Raw genomic sequence first — 23,549 nt, forward strand, 5'->3', positions numbered from 1 at the left:
GACTCTCGACTGAGGCAGACTTAAGTTGAGAATAGCAGTTCTGTGCTAAATCTCGCAGGCTCAAACACAACCAGTCCTGCACTCGTGGGACAAACTCCAGGTCTAGAATCTGTCGCAGAGACTGTTGCCTCACTACATGACAGATTATGCCAGGAATAAAAAAAAAGAAACAGGATTTTACTATCCCACGAAAAGCAGCACAATATGGATTCAAACAAAAAAAAATCTTTATTCTTTGGAAAAAAAAAATAAAATAAACAGTAACCGTGAAAAGAAGTATGTATATGACACATATATACATACATACATATACACCACTACTATATTACAGGGAATCGAACCCACTTCATACCACCTGCCAACGGAGAACCTTTCAGGGGAAGAAAAAATGAATCAACTTCCAAAAACATGTGAAACAGATGCCATTCCTAATGCAGGACAATACCTAGATGAAGTTTCCGTTTACAGCTTGATTAAACATACATGCGCTCACCAGATCACAGTTACTTACTACCAATGTATTTACACAGAGAAAGCTGGTTACAGTCATAATGTAGACATCTATTTCAATAAGCATGTGCGCAGGTGGTGCCATATGGTGTACATGTTCAGTGCAACACGCCGGCTCTCACATTCTCAGCGCTGTCGCAGCACCCATGGCAGCCGAGAAACAGGAGGGCACATGCTCATAATGCAACAGACATAAGTAGAGACTTGCTCCAACAATTCTAGCGCACAACAACTCATTCAAACTCCACGTTGCGAACCAGTGGCAGTTGATAGAGAATCCTAGACATGCAAAAATGGGAATGACCCCACTTCAACCACGTATACATCGAGTGTGTGATCTGCAGAACCTGCGTTGGCGATATTTTTGGCGCCAGGTAATTGGGGTAAACGGGCAGAAGCAAGGCCCAGTGGACTGACGAGGATTTGCTCAGTGGGCATGTTTTACACATGGTTGATCACCGTACTTGATTTGGGAACAGTTTAAAAAGAACCTTCTGCAGCTGTCCAGCATTCCACATGCAAACAAATGGCTGGACATGAAGTACTTTCTTATGTTCCCCTGAGGATATTTTTCAAGCTGCATTTGCGAAAGTACACTCTCGGCCCCTGCCTTCAGCAAGTGTTACCAGGAGAATGGAGTGCCTATAAAGCAAAAGTGAACATCTGCTCCAGTCATAAGCTGACCAGTGCTCAAGCTCTTGCAGCTGGAAATATGGTGCACGTTGTTGCAAGAGCAGGCTATAATTTTTCGCCACACTGTGCTTGCAAACACTGGTTCAACTACTCGGCTCTGCGTATTCTGACGATGCAAGGCATGGCTGCTGCTGCTAGAAGTAAAAGATTGTTCTCTAAAGCAGTAGCAATAAAAGGAAGCTATTAACAGGGCATGCAGCATTACAATAAAAAAAAAAAAACAAAAGAACAAACAAATGGATGGACAGGGCATAAAAGTTGGGCTAGCTCTCTTTGGAATGTCCGCACTCCAACAGCCAGACGCAGCAGACGGCTGCCAAAGGAAAGTAGCAACCGAGTTTCAATACAACGGAGCAGACAATGACTGGCCAGCAATCCACAAGTGAGCTCTGCATATCCATTTGCTCGACATCCAGCAAGTGCAAGCGAAGATGTGCTGGCAGAAAGGTGTTCGCAGACTTCAAATAGCAATGCTAACAATTTTAGAAACGTTTGGAAAAAAATATGAGCAAGAACAAAAGTACGCACCCGCAGGAAGCATTCAATAAAAACAGGTGTCTGTAAAGGACTAAACGAAACAAGAATAAACAGTTTCGTTAACATCAATAAATACATTGACGAGTGCAACCTGCAGTGCACAATTTTCCAGGGATAGGTGGGCAAAGAAAAGGAAGTAAGCGACGAAGGGGATTCTGTAACATGCCCAGACAAGTGGGCTGAAGGGATGCTACAACATCACCAGAAAAAGCAATTAGGACCTCCAACTATTACCTTCTTGCTTAGGTGGGGTGAGGATGCCACTCACAACACGATGTAAGGCCAGGAAGGAAGAGGAGGTAAAGCAGGAGTGCAGCAGGAAGGGTGAGACGAGGAACAATGGGTGGATCCAGTAATGGGGAAGTACTCAACCGCGGGAGTACATGATCAGGGCCACAATGAGACCATACAACCCAAGCACTTCTGCGAAAATGAGGATCAGAATCATGCCGACAAAAAGCCGCGGCTGCTGCGCCGTACCACGTACGCCGGCATCCCCCACAATGCCGATGGCGAAGCCAGCTGCCAATCCACTCAGTCCTACGCTCAGTCCAGCTCCCAGGTGCAGGAATGCACTGCAGTGAGAGCATTCAGATAACAATGATAAGACAATGAATATGCTGGAACTTAGTGTTACCTCTATTAGCAGGTTGCACACAGGCCACAGAAATGGCTGAACAGTACACATTTAAATGAACTTTTAGCAATACATATAGTCTGCGGCAGAGAAAAATAAGCACACTTAAGGGTTGGAAAGCACAATAAAAGCAGCCCAATGGTACAATACAGTAGAACCCCGCTACAGTGAGCTCTGATAGTAAACACTCTTATACAGTAAACTGAAACTGAAGTCCCAGTTCATCTCCCATAGACAACTACACACACACACACAGCATGAATTAAGATGCTTTGAGAATGGTACTGCAAGACTAAATTAGCCACAGCTAACCATTTCGTTTCAAGTGTAGGAAAGAAGTGCAATGATGATCGGAAACGTCCTCCGATGTTTGTTTGCAGGTTATCATGGCAGCAGGCATTTCATACCACAGCGAAAAAAAGTTACAAATCCCTGCCATATAATGCAACTTTTTGCATACATGTGAATGTATTGCATCTTTTGCCTGCTGAAGTTAAAGCTGTGCTGTCTTGCAGCATGGATATTGATCTGCCAACGCTTCTCCTGCTCCGTACCAAATCCCTGGCTTCTAACAACTCACTGCACATGTGCCAAGGTAAAATGCGGAACTTTCGAGGTTACTACGCAATTCAAAATGCCATAGGAGCCCCGCAACTGAAAGGGACCCTGAAAACATATGGTCATAGCCTAATGCAATAAATCTGCAGACATTTTTTTCAGTCCAGTCAATTTAAAAACTCTTCATGACCTCACACACCACACAGAGATCACAGCAGTACTTTACCGCACATTTTTAGTTGGCCCTTCTCACTGACGTTAACTCGACTTCAGGGTGCACCCTCTCACTCAGCGCGGCCCAGTCTCGCAAGCAGGCCAGGGCATGATAGAGTGCCACTGCAACATCAAATTTTTCTTGCGCATCAGTGTGTGCCAAAGTGCGCATGCATCTGCTTCAGCGAAGGCAGCTCCAAAATTTGTGTGGCAGGAGACGTAATGAAACATGCTGTTCGGGCATGAATTCCAGTCATAGTTGACATCTTTTCATGGTAGACTAGAACATAAAAATGCGCAATAAGTTGGGACTTCTGCAGTGCTCAATAGAGGTTCATACACACATTTACTCATGTTGCTGATTAGCCGCTGAAAGCTCTGACAGCTACCAGAGTGTCATGTTTCACAAGTTACGAACTTAGTCCAATGAAATAGCTCAGTAAAAGAATGGCCTTTACCTAAACTGCCTATCCTTGCAGGCTATTTTCAACTGCAGGTAGCACAGCAAGAAAAAGTCAGCTGTAGACAGAAGTCTGAAATCAAATATATATTACAGCTTTCTATAACTAATAATTTATATAGCAACTATAAAATAACAAATAATGTGTTATTAAGTATGTTTATTAATGCCGATGCATACTAAGTCTTCAGAAATGTGAATTTTCTAAAACCTTGAATAAGGACCAGGTATGGAATGCAGTTCATTCACTGGCGAAGCAGTAAATTTTCGAACTGTAGCCCTGATATGTTTGACCTACTTGAAAAATCATGCTCCTTGTCAACCTTCAGAAAAAAAAAAAAGTGCTTTCTGGAACATATGCAATTGTCTTTTTGTTGTGTTCTTGAAACTTGTCTTGAGGTAAGCTAAGCAATTGCACTTATGTGTAAGTTATTCCCATTTGTATTTGCAGTACATCCTAACCTTTGACAGACTACTTTGTGCTACTCTGTGCCTGCTGAGTTGTGTTGCACGTCAACAGTGGTGCCGAAGGCCCAGTCGGGTGACTTGACTGATCTTTAGCCACGGTGCCACGGCAAAACTATTTTGCTACAAATGCAGTACATCAATACATCTCCAGTTTTAGAAAACCAGGCATTCACAACTGCTGCAGTGAAGATGGCAGCCTGGATGGCTTTCCTTGCATGCAAATATTGCGCAGGACAAATAGTAGAAGACAGGTAGATTAGACACAAAATGCTGAGTATTACTCTAGAGCTGATGTGCATGTGAACACATCACCCACCTTGAGAGGGGTGGGGGAGTTAAAAGCAAACTGAATAAGTTGGCAAGTATAATCTCAACAGCCTGAACTAGCTACACACAATATTATGAACGCCAACAGCCAAGGGATGACATGGACAACAAGCAGACAACATACTACCCTTTTCGTTGGTGAACACAAAATGTCACACAAGCACTGCATTTCTGTCACTTTAACCAGTGTTAGAGTCCCACACATGCTTGTGCTTACAACACCAAGCAGAATCTAACACTTCACAATCTAGGCAGAATGCTAGATTATAAACATTGGCTGGCAGAGCACAACTGGCTTCCTTTCACAGCAAAATTACCTGTGCAACAAGTGCTAGTGCAAACTAGTATCATGTCAACAAAACTGGTTACTTACGAAAATAGTTTGTAGTCTGGCTTGATGGTACTGGAGATAAGTACAGCAACGACGAGGCCATAGATGGCAATGATACCTGCCATGACTACGGGAATGATGGACTTCATGATGAGCTCTGGCCGCATCACAGACATGGCTGCAATGCCTGTGCCAGACTTCGCTGTGCCATAGGCAGCTCCCAGTGCTGTAACAAACAAAAAGCCAGATCATGCAAAGAAAGCCGAAATTTCGTCAATACATTAAAGAAAAGGAAGCTCATACTTATACTGCATGATACCAGAATGTGCAACTGGTATCACTGGGAAAAGTTGCAGACAGTAACTGCGAACTGCAGCTATTCAGCCTATGCGGTGCGGCTTCGACGATGATAAACTAAATTAAAACATTGACTAAATGTGGGCCACCCACCATGAAAGGAAGGAGGGCAGCATTTAGAAAGACCTAAAGCGCCAGCACACCAGTCTGCATCGGGCAGATGAAAGCGAGGAAAGACTGGCGAAGGAACCATCAGAGTAAGAACTTGCATTTATTCTTTATTACTTCAGTTATTCGCTCCAACCAACAGCAAATGAATGCGACCGGAATCATTTACGGGGCACTTCATTACTAAAGCGCAGCAAAAGAGCGCCGCCGGTGCCGGCATCTCACGTGACTGCATGAACGCGGGTTGTGCTTCGTGCAAGGCAGCCTTTTCCAGGCCATGTTCCCGACGCAGCTGCGCTAATAACCGTGCCCGATGCCACTGCCAAATGCGCATTCAGCCAGGTTATCGCCAACAGGAAATGTTGCCGAAGCGTGAAGCATCGGGATTGCGATCCAATACACTGAATACACCTTTCGTGGTGCAAGCGCGTGACTTTAGAAAGGTTACGCCCCCCCTTCCCCCCCCTTTTTCCTCCACCCACGCCGCTACAAAATCTTCTCGAAATCCACACATGAAAACAGTACTGCGGTTAACATTATCACGATTCCTAGCGGCTACGACAGATTACACGACTGCACCGGGCGCAGTTACAATTTTTACGGCGACTCGTTATCTGCTTGCCACGGAATCTCGGCATGCGCGGTCACGAGACCGGTGCTCGGGACCACTTTTGCGATCGCTGTTGCAAATATTACAGAAAGGAGACGAAAAATAATCAAACAAAGCAGCATTCTGAAATACTGCAGAGAGCTTTTACAGACAGGGTCTCCAGAATGCCCCTCCCTTGCAGAGATTCCTCAGAACTCCTGGGATTGAATGAGCTCGGCGCACTAGCAACTCAGTACCAACGGTGCGGAGAACCCAGCTTTAAAATGTGACCCCGCAATCTAATACTGGACACTATATGGGCACTGATGGTGCGGGGCCTCAGAACGAAGTAATACCGCATAAGGCAGTAAACTTTGGCCATATTTGTCATCCGCAACCCAGAGGAATACAAGTGGCAGTGTTTCAAGCCTGGGGCGAATGATTATTCTCAGCTGTCGCGGGCTATGCGACAAAGAAAATGAGCATCAATCATAGCACAGTGGCTCCCTAACAGGTAAAAAAGCCGCTAGGAATACTGCAGCTTCGATTAAACGCCTCTGGCCGGCTTAAAAATCCCTACTCCACTGACTTAGGCCTAGGGGCACTGGCCGCTTGAGCGGATCGACTGCAGCAAGAGCACCGAAAGTAGCAAGGTTGAGGGTTGTACTTTACCGCTAAAAGCCATGGCTGCGACGGCTCCCATAACGCCGAAGAAGGGGGTGTACAGAGGTTCCTTGTCCGCCATGGCAAATTTCCTGAGAGATTTTTTAAGCGAGAACTTGCTAGCGGCGAAAATCGACGTACACCAACCACTACCAGCTGCGAGCTTACGTCTCACCGAGTAATGGCCGATAGCACCTCTTTTTATCACGTGACAAAAAACTCCTACCGGAACCGGAAAAGAAAACATACTTTGGTGTCGTGATTGGTTGTTACACACAAAACCCCATGACGTAAATTATGACGTTTTACTGATGCCTACTTTGATTGCGCTGCAGAACAAAACTTGGAGAGCAAAACAAAACTGGAACTGGAAATCGTCATGCTTGTTGCAGTGAGAGAACGAGACGGAACGTGCCACGATCCAACAGTCTTGGTGAGCAGATCATTCTGAAGCGCAATAGCTGCATACAGTCGAGCTCATGCGAAATAACCTAGCTTTATTACCTTGAGTAGAAGCTTGTTCTCGCTTTTCTCGCATTAAATAGCCGGTTATTGAAAGTCAAACCGCCGTCAGAATTGGTTCACTGACTTTTCTTTCGGCATCATATATGCTAGTTGGCATAAAGTAAATGAACGCCGTGGACGGCGATCGGGAAAAGTCCTGAATGGTTGACAGCAGTTGACAGGGTCATGACGTCATAAATACATACCTCGCGCGGGAAATTGAAACGCCCACGTTCAAATACAGGTAACGAATTAGGGGATGGTCTAAATGTATTCCTGCCCCGCCGGGGTGGTGCAGTGGTAAGACGCCCGACTACTGTGCCGGAGTTCCCGGGTTCGAACCCGACCGCGGCGGCTGCGTTTCGATGGAGGCGAAACGAAGTGGCGTCCGTGTGTTGTGCGATGTCAGCGCACGTTAAAGATCCCCAGGTGGTCGAAATTACTCCGTAGCCCTCCACTACGGCTCCTCTTTCTCGCTTTCCACTTTCATTCCCACCTTCCTCCCTTCCCTTACGGCGCGGTTCGGGTGTCCACAGAGCAAGTGTGACAGTTACTGCGCCTTTCCCTTCCTGTGAACCAATTTTAATTTATTCTAAATGTATTCCTAATTGGAGAGGAGGTTTCTCAATTGAGGGTATTGTATAAAATAGAAGTAATTCAATAAAATAAAATTATCACCATAGGAGTTCGAACACCAACGTGTGCTATAGCTCGCAACACAAACTGCATACTGGCCGAATTGTCAAAAGTGCGTCAGTTTACATGCAATGCGCACAATCAATTATAAAGAGGTTCAAATAGTCTTTATCCAACACACTGATAAACCAAGATACACATGACTGAGTGCTGAAAACTATCTGTTGGAGAGAGTTACCAAAATGCTCTCGTAGAGCTCCGACATGAAGATCAGCCTGGCGAATTGGCGTTTACACGTGCTATGAAAATCATACGAAACTCCGTCATCATTATCTGCAGCTATAAGCCGAATTCCGCGGGGGTTTAGATGCCTAGCCAACCACCGACATTTCTCGTACACACCAATATTATCTATACGTCTGCATCCAGCAGTGATACCAATACGTCCGTCACAGATTAAAAAAAAATAATAAAAAAATATAGAAGGATTAAACACTGCTGAACTGAATATGCAGAGAAAGCGTTAGGTACAGTGGGTGTACTGTGTACATTGGTCACTCTCTACAAAGATATTAAGGCATATTTATTAATGAGAAGAGAGGAGTCACTGGAGAAAGATTTGATGTTGGGAAAGGTTGAGGGTCGCCGGAGAAAGGGTAGGCAGCGAACGCGATGGTTAGATGGCATCCTCGAGGCACTGCAGATGAAGTTATGTGATGTTAGGAAGATAGTGAGTGACCGGAAAGCGTGGCGTGACATGGTCCATAGGGTCACGAAGAGTCGGACACGACTGAACGACTGAACTGATTCATGCGAAAGCATTACTTCGCTATGTTCACAGATTTCTGTCCGCAGAACGTCTCCGCAAAATCGTGTCCGCAGCAGTTGTGAATATTGAGAAGCGGTAGAGGTTAATGAGTGGTGTCAATCGATAAAGGGTGACGTAATGTTGTTGCCGAAAAATAACTAGGCCAATAAGTTAATTAGGTAATTAAGTAGAATAACTGGTTCACAGGAAAAGAAAGGCGCAGTATTTGTCACACTTATTCTGTGTACACCTGAACCGTGCGTAAGGGAAGGCAGGAAGGTGGGAGTGAAAGCGGAAAAAGAGAAAGGGGTGCCGTAGTGGATATGACGTCAAGAATGTGCCGTCACGCAACCGAAAGCAGACCCGAAAAAAGGGCATAGGAAGGGATTGGCGCGCAATTTGAAAGTACAAAAGAATAAAATGGGCAAACAAGAAGTGAATTAAGCAACCAGACGCAACCAGTAGCAGAATCCGTGCTTTCGCATTACTCCTATGCAGATTCTGCAGTGCTCTTTAATTTTTTTTGTATACTTATCCTGGAAATTTTGTGATAAAAATTCTAACAGTCTTATCCCATGCCTCATTCCCTTAAACTGATCTCCACGTCTGTATTATACCATGTTCTGCGAATAAATGTGCAGTCGTTAACATTTTGCCATTCCAACTAAGTGATATTCACATAAACGTTCACGAGTTGTTCGCGAACGTCGGGCACATCACATCACACTCATCTATGGCACCACTGCCGTCGTTCGTATCACAGTGATCGCATGGGTGCATGAAGCGCACACACTCATTTTTTTTATCAGTCATATTTACAGAACATTTATGCTAAACTCGGGGAAGGACTTTTATGCAGAAATGGTTCGCCTACGCTGACCTATGCTTCCTTTATTTTTTTATATTTTACAGCTTGCCCAGCATTCAGAACAAAAGCAGCTCTTTAGGACTAGCAATTCAAACACAATTTATTATGTCCATTTGGTTGTTTGTGTGCATGCAAGCATAGAAAGCAAAGAGAACGCTTCGAAGGGGAAACTCAAGACTCCACACTTTATACGTGGCTGACCAACAACAAACAAAACAGCGCACTACATGCATACACGAAAAAACTACAGTTCTACCACCGTGACTAATGGTCCTCACGCGTAATCCACAAAGTCACACTCATACCGTCTTGCATCAAATGCGGGAACGCTTCGAAGGGAAAACTCAAGACGCCACACTTTATACGTGACTGACCAACAACAAACAAAACAGCGCACTACATGCATACACGAAAAAAAAACTACAGTTCTACCACCGTGACTAATGGTCCTCACGCGTAATCCACAAAGTCACACTCATACCGTCCTGCATCAAATGCGGGTTCGCACGTTATCTCGGATGCGGAGTATGGACAAAAATGGTGGTACCATATCTCAAGAGACGCCGTTGTTCTACAAGATGAGCATTGAGGAGGACCAGGTGAAGTGAGTCGGTGCTGCCACGTGCTGGATGTCGGCGTTGGAGCGTCCTCGTACCGGTTACGAGGTCTCGGAGGTAGCAACAGCCACTGGCTGAGTCGGCGTTCCAGAGGCGTTGACACAGGGCCCGCGTTTCGAAGACGGGATCAGCGTCGTGATCCACGAGTCCGGGGCATCAGCCGGTGGGGACCACCCTGGTCGGTGGGCATCACGAACGAACACCTCCTGCAGCAACTGACGGCCGTGCGCAAACGTGTGCACCTATACGTTCCTTCCCTGTCCACGCCGCCACTCCACCTTTTATATACGCCCACTTCGTTTTCTTCTCCTTCCGCCTCGTTTTCGGCTTCGTCGTCCTGTTCTCCGTCGCCCTAAAATACCACAGCACTCTCTTTTCTTCCCTCTTCACTTTCTCTAAAGTGCCACGTGCCAGTCAACGTGTCCTTCCTTAGGCCCAGTATTTTACTCATCCTTCTTTTCTTTTTCTCTCGTGGCAATGACCCCCTTGTTTAAGAGTATTTTTTTTTTCTTCAAGAAACTGCTTCCTCCTCTCCTTGAAGCGCACAAAACTGCCACCACACAACACCACACCACTTCATACATATAGCACTCGTCACATTGAGACATGTTTACCAACTTTCTCAGCACAACAACTGTTGCACTGATCACCGCATTATGACACGGCATCAGAACAAATGTCACTTTCTTACTTCTACACACGGCCACCCACCACATCTCCGGCAACCGCATACAAAATGTTAATGCGCGCACAAAACCCAAAGTAGCACGAACTAATAAAGTACATCCACGTACGCTAGTCGTACTCAACTTCCCAACTGTTACGGTTTCTGCACCTTGTCATCCGACATTCTACTCATAAAATCTGAGTCAACATTATCTCTTCCTTTAATGCATTCGATGCTAAAATCATACTCCTGTAGTGTCAGACTCCTTCTCATCACTCTGTCTTTTAATCAAATATTCCAGTGGCTGGTGATCAGTCTGCACTCGGAATGGTTTCCCATACAAATATAGACAGAAACGTTTCATTGCCCAAACCAAAGCAAGACATTCTTTTTCTACAGTGGGGTCATTTTTGCTGTTTTTTTTTTTTTAGCTTCTTACTGGCATAAGACACTGGATGCTACAACCCATTTTGCTCTTGCAACAACACAGCTCCAAAATCTCTGTCTGAAGCATCTGTCCGCAACAAAAATGTTTTTTCCATGTCTGGAGCCAACAACACCGGTGGTTGCATCATATGCTGTTTTAACCTTGCAAAGGCTTGCTCATGCACGGGCGTCCATTCTACCTTATTATTGGCTCCTTTATTTGTTAATGGCGCTAACGGCTCTGCAACGACCGGGTAATTAACTATCACAAAAACCGGTCAACCCGAGAAACGATCGTACTTCCTTCTTTACCGGTGTCACACAGGCATTTCGAAGGCCCTCGAAGCGACTGCCTATCGACTCGAAGGCCTTCGAAAGCTGCCACACGGGCGTTTTAAATGACCACTGAGTTGATAGTCTATCGAGTCAGCGGAGCAGCCCAGAACTCTATCGAGATCTCGAAGGCCCTCGAACGTCCGCAAGGTTGCTAGCGCTGAATTGAGGAGCGTCACGCACACACGTGCACAGCGCGTTTACGATACAAAAACGTGAACAAGCGTTATTTTATATCTTTAATTTACGCGGTAAAATATTAATATCTGTAATAATAAAAAAAAATACATCGCTCTTTTTAAAGCAAATAATTTATGCATTCTCTACCCCTGTAACATGCGCCGCCGAGAAAGGCAAACGCAATGAAAAGCACAGCCGCATAAACGCCGGCGAGTTAAAAACAAAACAAAAAACAAAAACAAAAACGAATTTGTCTTTGAATAACAACTAAACACCTGCAGTTACTAAAAAAGGGTAACAGTTACGTTTTATTTTGCATTTATAGAGAGATTTTAGTTCTTTAAGCAAAACCGAAAGCAACGATACTGGCGCCACAAAAGTTTGGCGCCAAACACCATAACTATTTCAATAGACTTCGAGTTTTGCTGTGTAGCAGCGGCACAACTCCTTCGAGTTCGATCGCGATTGAAAATCTCGAAGGCTATCGACTCAATCGCCTTTGAAAATGACCGTGTGACTAGGGTATTAGTTCTCGGTGGTTGGGCTGCTTGGATTTTGTCTAGGATATCTTCCTTTACAGCAACATGACCCAGTTCAATGGTTTGGCCCAAAAATGCCACAGCTTCGAACTCTATCTCGCATTTGGTTCGCTTAATCATTAGGTTAGCCATCCGGATTCTGTCAAACAGTCTTTCTAAAGTTTCCAGGTGCTCGGACCACGAGCCAATCATCACTAAGATGTCGTCGATGTAATGTCCGACATTCTCAAGGCCCTTCTCATTAGCTTTGTAAATACAGCTGCTGCAGTTTTTTTTAAAACCAAAAGGCATGAACTTGAAATGGTACAACCCACTCCCGCCTGGCGCCAGGCCCATGCACAGAGCCGTGGCCCATTTACTCTTCGGTCAACCCTGGCCAAGCGCTATCCTCTCAAAAAGATGGAGGTATGCATCTAAGTCATCTCTCCTTTCATCAAAAGGCACCATTAGCTTTTTCGGGCAAGCCTTAGGCGCTCTGGAAGATTCCCCATCTGAACTCATAGGGCGTCTTACCTCTTCTGAACTCTGCGCGCTCGCTAACTGCAACTTTAATTCTATCAGCTTTCTTTCTCCTCTCCGGCATGCGCTGCTAGTCCTTCCTCCCCCTTTCTAGCACGTGCTGCTGCGCTCTTTCCTTTCGCCGCCTTTTGCCAAGTACTGACCGAGCCCAATGCTGCTTAGCTTCCGTGATCGGACGAGAACCGGCGTATTCAGCATGGTATGGCCGATGGCTGTGCGATGTCAGCGCACGTTAAAGATCCCCAGGTGGTCAAAATTACTCCGTAGCCCTCCACTACGGCTCCTTTTTCTCTCTTTCCACTTTCACACAGAAAACAAGTGAGACAGTTACCACGCCCTTTCCCTTCCTATAAATCAATCAGTTTTTTTTTTCGCCGCCTTTTCACGCCTTCTTCAAACCTATAGTTAACACCTCCTCCTTAGTCAACCCTAATTTCAGCGCTATCTCTAAAACGTCTTGAAGTCCATCTCTGCTGATAAGTCAACACATCCACAGAACTATTGGTGACAAATGGGTCCGAAATAGAATCCTGGCAGGTTCGCCAAATATTGTCACGCACAAATTTATACTTACGGTGTAGAATGGTAAGCGCTCTCAACTCAACACGCCATACTTTATACATGACTGAACAACAAACAAAAGAGCTCACTACACATACACGAAAATAACGCTACAAAAAAAAACCACAGTCCTACCACACTAATGGTCCTCTTCCATCAAGTCGCACTCATACCGTCCTGTTACCAAACGCGGGTGGTTCGCACGTTATTTCGGATGCGGAGTATGGACAAAAATGATGGTAACATATCTCAAGAGACGCCGCTGTTTGAGCATTGAGGAGGACCAGGTGAAGAGAGTCGGTGCTGCCACGTCGCCTTGCTGGATGTCGGCGTTGGAGCATCCTCGTATCGTTGACTAGGTTTCGGAGGTAGCAACAGGTGCTGGCTGAGTCGACGTTGAGAAGGCGTTGACACAGGGCCCGCGTTCCGAAGACGGAGTCAGTGCCGTGATCCAGGAGACTGCATCAGCCGGTGGGGACCACCCTGGTCGGTAGGCCTGATGAATGAGCACCTCCTGCAGCAGCTGACGGCCGTGCGCCAACGTGTGTGCCTAGAAGGTTCCTCCTGACGTTTGTTGTTACGACTGTAGGAAGGAGGAAGAGAAAATGCACGGGCCTGCTACTGGCTCTGTAGCTGAGCCATCTCCACCGCCTCGAGCGGACAGAGCAGAAAATACAGAAGAAAGAAAGAAAAATAAGAGAGAAAGATGCCCGTCGCAACAGCCGTCATACGCCACCGAAGCGGTGGTGGGTGCAATGACGGCCTAAAACAGGTACAACCGCCGGTGGCAAGCGAGCCCCGCCGAAAACGCCGGGGGCCTACCCTTTCTCAGCCCTGTGGGGCAGGAGCAGCCCCCGCCCTCATCCTCTCCTGATTATTGTTGTCCTAATAACGTATGGAACATACCCACAGAGGGCGATCGGCCAAGAATTGGGTAGCAAAGAAAGTTTTTGAAGTATACTTTCATGTAATTAAAAAAAAGTGATTAGAGGGATAGAGGAAAGGAAACAAAAGGTGTCCACGTCGGCACGTCCACTTCATTTCCTTTTTCCGCCTCGTTTTCGGCTTCTTCTTAATATCTCTAAAATACCATAGCACTCTCTTTTCTTCCCTCTTCTCTTTCTCTCAAGTGCCACGTGCCAATTAAGGTTCGTTTCCTTAGGTCCAGTATTTTACTCATCCCTCTTTTCGTTTTCTCTCGTGACATTGTTGGATAAATCTGCCCAGATTAGACAAGATTTGCGCCGTTATATGTTCTGAATGGCAGGGTTGTGCACAGAAATTGACAGCTGCTACCTAAGCTTATTTTAGTGTTGTGGCACTAAATGCTGTTTGATACTCACAGAACTCCGTATACTAACTTTATCGAACCCGCAGTACGCAGATTCAACAAAGAGAGTCCATATTCATTTAAATATCTTTTATAAACAACAGCTACCAGTGAGGAGGATACTCTTCATAGGAGGGAGGCGGGTTTATAAGTATAAGTGAAGGCAGCCTATAGATGTCACGTGAGAGAAGAGAGAGAACAGACAAGAGTCCAAAAAAAAAAAAAACAGCATGTTTTATGCATTATAGCGATCATATTATATAGCTGTTGTGCTGTACTTTGAAACCACATATTGATGTGTTATCTAGAATTCAGATCTTCACGGAGTATCTGATAAATTTTCTATTTATCTAAACAATCAGTCTACTGCGGGTTCAGTGGATGTTTGGTTGAAACGTTGATAGGATTTTCAGGTGATCGTTCTGTATTGCAGTATGCGTTGATTTAAAATTGGAAAGATCGACCTTCATGCATATGCAGCTATAATGTTGGAATGTCCGGGTTCTCTTTCTATGGCACGTTTGATCGTTGAATGTTTGGGGGCTGAATGGGTGGAAATCTTTGTACAAAAAGAATATGCTCAATTGTCTCCGGCGTTCTACGTAAAATAGAGCTGGCACTCCATAGTACAAAGATTTCCTAATTTTTTTTTTCCATCCATGTCTTTTCATACACGTCAGAAGGTTTTCACAGCAGGTTGTATATACAGACATTCATTTAACACGTTTCAGTGCTTTTTGCCCCGTCCCAGAAGAGCATACGCAAACCGGCACATAGGCAGGCTCGAATATTTCAATAAGGTCTTGTAGAGTCGTTTTATGCGGACACTGGTTAAATACTCCATTGACAATCTGGTATACAGGGTCGTCCACTTTTATCTATAACGCGGTCACAGCTTACAAAGCGCCACTGTTTCGGACGCGGACATGCAATGAAGAGGTCATGAGAGGCGTCACCTCTGGGTCCTTCTGTGCTTGCATCGTTTTGTTTCGATATGCGCCTGCTTCGCACGCAATGTTGCAGTGAAAGCCGTGAGTGTGTTATAGTTAGAAGTGGATGAGACTGTACATAAAAAACCGGTTGCTTGGAAATTTTGCAAAAAGGTTATTGCATCTTCACATCTCTAGGAATAAGAAACGGTCAACAACTTGGCGCAAAATAAGTGCGACAAAGGAAAAAGTTTGTTCGACCTGTTTTTCTATAATTTAAATTTCAGATAAGAACTGCAAGGATCCTATGTAGTTTTTGCTTATTTGTCTTCGAATAGTGCGAAACCACCATCGCATAACTATGATTTGTTCATAAAAGCATTCTGCACGCGGTTGCGCGAGCAAACAACGACACTTGTTCTGCCCCCACTTTTTCAGCCTTGCTCCGCAACGGCTCTGTGTTCTCACCGGTATGTGAAATTGTCCCTGAAAAGCTCAAGTGGGACTCCGAGATACTTTGTTGGAGTTGATAACAAAATTCTCAAATACTTGAGTGATTTTTTTTTCATTCCCCATGCAAACACCTCAAACATTTATTCCAATTTACAGCGGTCCCACTCAGCCTGCAATGTCGTTGACTCTTTGGCACCATGCATGGCACCTACTGAACGTATTGTGATGCGCATGACTTATCTAACTTGTGCATGGGCCAGTGTATACTGATGGTCCAGTAATAATAAATCAAAAAGTAAACAATTTCAACAAGTAAAATCAAAACAAATTTGTGAAATGAAAAGACAGTGTTAAAGGCGCTATCGCGTCTCCCTTTGTCTTCCTAATTTCCTTTTTTTTTTTTTTTTGACTGGACAAAATTGCGACGTTCGGACCTTCATTTGCAGTATTTATCGTTACTCCTGTGGAATATCCGCTGTCGTATATGTCAAACGAATAAATAAGCTGAACTCGATAAATGTACGCATCGCTCCGAGCACAGAAGCTGAAGAAGGCAGACATGCAAATATGCGCCTTGCGACGGTAGATGGGCACGTGACATGCATTACACTGCATTATACTATAGTGTACTGCATGGCATATATACGTTCTTGTCTGGTCTTATAGTTTTACGAGTGCAAAAGAGCACTAATTTGGAATGATAATCGGGTTAATTCACCATAAAACAGAATTGTTGCGTAACAAACAATAGTCGGGTGCATGATGGCGGCAATGAGGACATCCGTCCCTCGAAAAGCTCCAATGGTGCTATTTGCAGGCAGCCGATATTTCTCGTTGCATCGATGGTTTGTGCTAGTTGCTTTCCGACATCATGCAGTTACCTGCCAGGTGCGTGATTTCAGCCTATCTCTATTTGTACAGTTTCATTTGGAGAGCGCAGTGTACCTGCAGATGTTCGAAATTCTAGCATATTTGCCATCAAGATCACAGCGCGAGAAATTTAAAGAGGGACTGAGGAAAAGCACTCTTCTAAGTCCACTGTACCACGGATCACTAGTAAGAGCCGGTTGAGACGTATAGTACTTTTCTTGGTGTAATATGAAACAGCAGTTGGTAACCTTCGCTGGACAAAAGTACAATAGCATTTGAAGGCGCTGAAAAGAATCAACGCAGTCGGCACAACAATTAAATCTATATTGCCGCGTCGTCGACTCGGCTGAATCGAAACAAAACAAACTCGGTACAGCTATAGGCTGCCTAGAGAAAGTTTCCACCAACCCTTTGATGGCATAACATCGAGTTTGGAGCGCTGGAACGTGCCTAGTTTCGGTGACACTGGCGTCCTTTCGTCTGCTGCTAGTTACTTCCGGGAGAAGGCCGCTTATTTCCGGTGGTTCGCATCCAATCGTCACCCAAGGTCTGTGAATCACCTTGTTTCCGAGCAGAGAAACGTCATCACTGCGGAGGGGTGATAAAGGGTGAGCAAATGAAACTGCGCGCACGGATATGAGAAAAGTGGTGAGGGGAAGCCATCTAACTGGACTCAGATTCGCGCTCGCAGCTTCATTTACTGGCCCTGTATCGCCCATTTACAGTCGTGACGTATAGGCTACTGGGGTGCGCTGGCCTAGTCAAGATCTCGGTGGTGACGGTCTAGCCCCCCCCCCCCCCCCCCCCCCCCCACTAGAGATTAGTGACTAAAGATAAAGGTGATCTGCCCAGTTAGGATGACGCTTGCTACATGATTATGGGAACACGTATACATGTAGTGCTCACCATCCTTATTGGCTCAGGTCGACCTTACTTTTCGTAGCAATACAAACAGATTATGAGATGGAGTACAGGTCCAGCGGTCTAGCAGGTTATAAAAGCACTGTGCATCAAAACCGAGGTTGCGAGTGCACAGGCTGGTCTGGACTAAATGAGCAGTACGTCTACTTCACCGAGAGGAGCTCGGTGCGGACTCCGGGCAGGTGACACCCACTATTAAAAAAAAAATGCTATAATGTAATTACGGTAGTGAATAAATTAAAAGATATCATGTTCTCAATATTTTTGTGCTAATTCAATATATTCCAGATGTAAACTAACTTCTTGTTATTTTTTTTAATATATTTTGGTGAAATACTGCCCCTTCATTCTTCCAGAAGATATCTGAGACGCAGTTGTCTCATTTTAGTTCCTTTGTATATATTTGTTCTTTCATGGGCGCTTCTAATCGCATTCATTTTCCTCTTGTTCTAAATTTCTGCTAAATATCTGTCTCTTTCAAGTGGTACGCTCTGCAAGTACTTGTATCCAATGCATGTTTCTATAAATAACAGTGTGACGAATAGCCACCACGTCAGCTCAAATGTCAATTATCCGCGGCCACAACTCTATATTAAGCACCACCGACTTTTAGTGCTGTTCAGAGTAACGCATTTGGAGAATTTGCAAGATTGAACGGTATAAAGATTCATAAAAGGTTTTGTTCCTTTTTAAATCTTTATCGGAACAGGCCAGACCGATAGAGTATATAAGGTAATTGTCGAAAAAAAAAAAAAAAAAACGTTCGCGCGAGCTGAAAACACTCATGTCTTTCCGTTATCGACATTTACGAAGATTTTTCCGTGGTGTCGAGATCCAAAGTGGTCGTATGGACTGTGAAACGTTAAGTGCCATATGTGCTGAGCAAAATTAACGAAGCCAAGCTCTTCAGCTCCGCGCCTGCGAAAATAACTGCTTTTCCTGTATGCTCACCTATATAAAGGCAAGCGAACACATGGTGTAGTTAGGTGGCGTATGGAAAGTAGTAATTTTGTTAGTCGAACCGAAGTTCTTGCTACCGGAAATGATACGATTTCAGCTCCGCACCTGCGAAAATAACTGTTTTCCTGTATGCTCACCTATATAAAGGCAAACGAACACATGGTGTAGTTAGGTGGCGTATGGAAAGTAGTAATTTTGTTAGTCGAACCGAAGTTCTTGCTACCGGAAATGATACGATTTCAGCTCCGCACCTGCGAAAATAACTTTTTCCTGTATGCTCACCTATATAAAGGCAAACGAACACATTGTGTAGTTAGGTGGCGTATGGATAGTAGTAATTTTGTTAGTCGAACCGAAGTTCTTGCTACCGGAAATGATACGATTCATTGTAGACTTGCTCCAAACACATCTAATTTGAACTTCATCACCAACTTCCAGCTTTCAACTATAGGCGGGCACGTTACGATTCGGGATTGATTTTATTTAATAATGTCTCCAGGTGGGACATTACACGCAGGGTGGCCAGCTTGTACGGCGTTTAACAATGACTGTTGCGTGGTAATTATGAAGATCACATAGCTTCCTCGAAGACAGTCCCGAAGGTTACTGAAGCTGACCTCCTCCGCTAAATTTAAGGTGTAATGAGCGAAGAAGTTTATCAAAAAATTGTTAGAAAATTATGGTTACAAGAATCTGCATGCAAGAAAGGTTTTGGATATGTGTTTGAACAGAGCAGTGAGTCGCCTGACGGACAAAAAGCGAGCAGAGCCGAGGAGAATTTTTACCAGATTCTGTTATTTTATTATATATATATATATATATATATATATATATATATATATATATATATATATATATATGAATGAAAGAAGCCAACAGTCGGCGAGGCCAAGGAAAGCGTTGGGGATGGTATCTTTATGTCATTTTTTTTAATGTTTACTTCGATAACCACAGAAATTAGTAATGTAATCTGTTTAGGGGAAAGATAATTAGACAGAAAGTAGAAGAAAAAACAACGTGCCGATGGTGGGATCCGAACCCACGACCTCCGAATAACGCGTCCGGTGCTCTACCAACTGAGCTACATCGGCCGCTGTCCCCCCTGCTACTTTCTTGGGTATTTATGTTGTCTGTATACGAACCTTGAGAGTGTTCACCAGCGCCACCCTCAGCCATAGCGGCGGACGTGGGACGTCCTTTGTTACCGCCACCCTATATATATATATATATATATATATATATATATATATATATTGTCCATCATCATGGATATAGGGTGAGCATCCACTATGCATGGCAAGGAAGTTCCTTTAGTCAACACGAGGGATTCACGGGAAGTGTTCGTGGCAGCTACTATTGCTGAGCTGCTGCGGAATCGTACAAGACTTGATGGGAAGGCGATTCCACGTGCAAGATGACGGTGAGATGGTGCGATGAGTACATCCCCGTCACTGATGTGTTCGGAAACAACGGTAATAAGTGTTTCGCACTGTGGAGGCAATACAGTATCAGCTGCGGCAATGAGGAAATGATGCCGTGCAGATATGTCAGATGAAAAATCACTGTCTGTCATATGGATGACACGGTCGCCACAAGAAATTAACGCTGAAGTGGTTGACAAAAAATCCCATCCTAAAATCATCAAATGCGCACACGGTGAAAGCACAGCAAACTGCACATGGTGGCGGACGCCGTCTATAACAACTCGAACTGTACATTTTGCTGAAGGGTGCAGAGGGACGCCATTTGCTCCACGAAGTTCAGATCCATTGACCTAAGACGTTTGCGGGTGGGCCTCATGCAAACTACTGTATACTGTACCATAGTGTATATATTTCTTTTATTTTTACCTACTCTTTTCTTTCTCCCTATCACTCACCTCTTTGATTTCCTCTACCTTCTCCTCGCTATCCCTTTATTTCCGCCGCCCCAGTTCAGGTGCTTCAGATATAAGATAGCAGATACCGGGGCTGGCAAACATCTTTTCTTTCCTTTTGTACATACAATAAATAACCACTACAACAACAACATATGGTGTCGTTACTTTCCGCAAACGGTGGCACAAATCAGCATGAATAACAGAAAGTGCAGCTCCTGTGTCAATCAAAGGTTCGACCGGGAATCCTTCAGCTAAAACGGAAATCATATTGTACGGGCGATGAGGAGGACTTTCTGTAAGTTCGCAAAGTGCAGTTTCTCCTCCGGAAACTGCATCGCTTAGTTTTCCGAATTACGGACAGGAACAGTTGTTGCTGGTCGAAGTGGCGAAATAGAGCGGCGGTATGGGGAAGGGGACCGGCGTCGGGATACATGAGCCCCACTTGGTTCAGACGAGGATACCGGTGGTGGAGAGAATCGACGAGGTTGGTTGGGAATTGGTCGTCGCTGATAATATGCAGGTATGTCACTTTCGAAGGCGTCATAGCCACGTCGCTCGTTCTGAATGCGTCGGCGACAAAAGCGAGATATATGTCCTCGAATTCCACAATAATAGCACACTGGGCAAAAGGGGCGCCAAGGTGCGTAATAGGGTGGCGTCGGTTGAGCCGTCGTCATGGCGTTGATGTGGTTGTAGGGTGGTGCTTGGGGTGGGGGGACAAAAGGAGGAGGGGATGCAGCGACGTGAGCGTAAGTCGGTGCTGGGCGAGGTGCAGGAGGATCAGGTGTGACAGGGTGGTTGATAGTGGCCAACTCTTCTTTAATGATGTGGCGGAGGCCGGCGTCGTTAGAAGGAGGAGACGAATGATCGCACCCGTGCCGGCAGAAAGGACTGAGGGCTCGGAGCTCCTCGCGGATTATCGCTCGAATCATGGCTCGTAGATCGAGGTCAGTAGAGGTCGGGGCAGTAGTGAAGCCGGGCTGCAATCGGGAGGACTGTAGCTGGTCGAGGCGTTGGCAGGTCGTTATAATGGAATCAACACTTGATGGATTTTGGGCAACTAGGGTGGTATAAGCCATTGAATTGATTCCCTTCAAGACATGGTGTACACGTTCAGATTCCGGCATGGTGGGACTGATACGCCGACAGAGTGCCAGCACGGCCTCTATGTATGATGCATAGGACTCATCGGGACCTTGACGGCGGGTAGCGAGCTTGTTCCTTGCGATCTCCGTCCGAACAGCCGGGTCGGCGAAGTACTGTCGGAACTGCTGCTTGAAGGTGGGCCAGTTTGTGGTGTGGGGCTCGCGGTTAATAAACCAATTTCTGGCGACCTCAATAAGGTAGAAAGATACGTTCAAAAATTTCAAAGCATCATACCACCGGTTGTAGGCACTGCAGCGTTCATAAGTGTCAAGCCAGTCAGCGACGTCTTCGTCGCGACGACCAGCGAACAGCGGCGGGTCTCGTTGTGTGGGCACCATCGGAGACGGCGGTGTAGCCGAGGTAGAGGGTCCGGCCGTGTCGGGATTGCTCTCGGTTGACATGACGATGGTAGTTGTTAAACGGCGACCGGAACGTAGCTCCAGCGAGAGGCAGGACAAAAGGCAGCAAGGGGATCAAATTTCACCTCCACCACTTGTGAAAGAAGGCCAGGTCCAGACGGCAAGGTCGTGAAGGCAAGGCAAGGTATGCCGTGTCAGCGTTTAATCTGATGGAGAAAACCCAAGCGCGCGCCAGAGCCGGCGCCGCGGGACGATGATGATGATATGTACAAGAGGAAGAAGAAGATCATGGTATGTACAAATGAAAGAAGATCCGTGGAGAGCTCACACAATATATATATATATATATATATATATATATATATATATATATATATATATATATATATATATATATATATATATATATATATATATATATATATATATATATATAGTCATTGATAGCTTGAAGGTGTCAATGACTAGCAGAGGAAGCTATCTTGCAGATGTCTATCGTATGGAATAGTGAAAAAAATGTATAGACCAAATTCTTTTTACGCTATTCTGTAGGACGAAAGTGTACAATTCTGCTCAGTTGGCTGCCTTACTATGTCCTGTGGAGGCAGCCTTCCCTCAACCGCCACGTTCCACTAACAGAATCCACTCCAAAACTGTATATCTTCTCGACATGAGCCCTGAGCCTTTACTGCACAGTAAAGGAATGCGTCCTTGTGCGCGTGTAAATTGTGGAGTTTAACGTTCTGAAGCAACGCAAGGACTAAGGGAGCGGCGTGGAACAATTCAGTCCACAAGCTGCCCATTGGCCAAACTAAAACGCGCACAGCCCCATACCCCATCCTTCTCTACGTCCGCTTCCTTGACCAGTTTTCTTCTTCCTGCAAGCTTTGTGGCATACCTGGTGACTTTCTACACACACTACTCACCTGCCGCTCATTCCCTCATCCTCCTTCACCAGAGGTGGCCCTAGATTACTGGGAGAACCTACTCACCGGTACCTCCTATAAGGACCAGCGCAAGATCATTACTAGCGCTCTCGCTCGGATAGCCCTCCAAAGGTTTTCCTTTGCTTTGTAAAAGGGCCCTCCGTATATGGATGGGGCTTTCAAATGTCATGTAGGGGGCTAGCCCCCCCCCCCCCCCCCACCCCCCCCCCCCCACACACACACACACAGTGGAAGAAAGGAACAGCTCAAACGGACGGGACGTGTAGGAAGGCGAGGCAGACACATGAGCTCTGTACACACACACACTCTGTAATATTGGCAGTAAACGTTTCTACCGCACCACTCCAGAGGTTACTTAACGTGCGCTGACATCGCACTGCCCAGGGGATTTTGTGTATTTCGCCTAGTACGACCTTAGTATTGACGGCCGAGCGCCAAAGCCGCGGAGTGCAAGTGACTTAAGACGGTTCTGTGTAACTGGGTCTTTTACGTCACAGCCCATGGAAAGAAAATGCAAATTTTAGGAAAAAAACATCCCGAAAAATTATTTAAAGCACACTAGGGCATATCTTTTCAAGTTTCATGGAAGCCAGGGACCGGACGTTTGTTATAGTGATGATGAGAACTGCAGCAGAAACTCGGGTGG

General features: G+C 45.3%; 1 protein-coding gene across 1 annotated transcript; it reads right to left on the reverse strand.

The window, feature by feature from the left end:
• Positions 1 to 203: 203 nt before the first annotated feature.
• LOC146190738 (V-type proton ATPase 16 kDa proteolipid subunit c-like) lies at positions 204 to 6,649 on the reverse strand. The gene is made up of 3 exons (XM_084601116.1): positions 6,461 to 6,649; positions 4,777 to 4,960; positions 204 to 2,315 (listed from the first exon to the last, which is right to left on the reverse strand). The coding sequence occupies exons 1-3, from the start codon at positions 6,531 to 6,533 to the stop codon at positions 2,108 to 2,110; spliced, it is 465 nt and encodes a 154-aa protein (XP_084457242.1). The 5' UTR covers positions 6,534 to 6,649; the 3' UTR covers positions 204 to 2,107.
• Between the last annotated feature and the right edge of the window lie 16,900 nt (positions 6,650 to 23,549).

This window comes from Amblyomma maculatum, chromosome 4 (genome assembly GCF_055883805.1).
Source record: "Amblyomma maculatum isolate TAMU_Amacu chromosome 4, ASM5588380v1, whole genome shotgun sequence".
Taxonomy (NCBI): domain Eukaryota; kingdom Metazoa; phylum Arthropoda; class Arachnida; order Ixodida; family Ixodidae; genus Amblyomma; species Amblyomma maculatum.

Bases quoted from the DNA above. Each gene is read 5' to 3' on its own strand.
- LOC146190738 (XM_084601116.1), bottom strand. From the start codon at position 6,533: ATGGCGGACAAGGAACCTCTGTACACCCCCTTCTTCGGCGTTATGGGA. The intron at 4,961-6,460 runs GTAAAGTACAAC...TGTTTGTTACAG, and splicing joins CGCAGCCATGGCTTTTAGCG to CACTGGGAGCTGCCTATGGC. The intron at 2,316-4,776 runs GTAAGTAACCAG...CTCTCACTGCAG, and splicing joins CCAGACTACAAACTATTTTC to TGCATTCCTGCACCTGGGAG.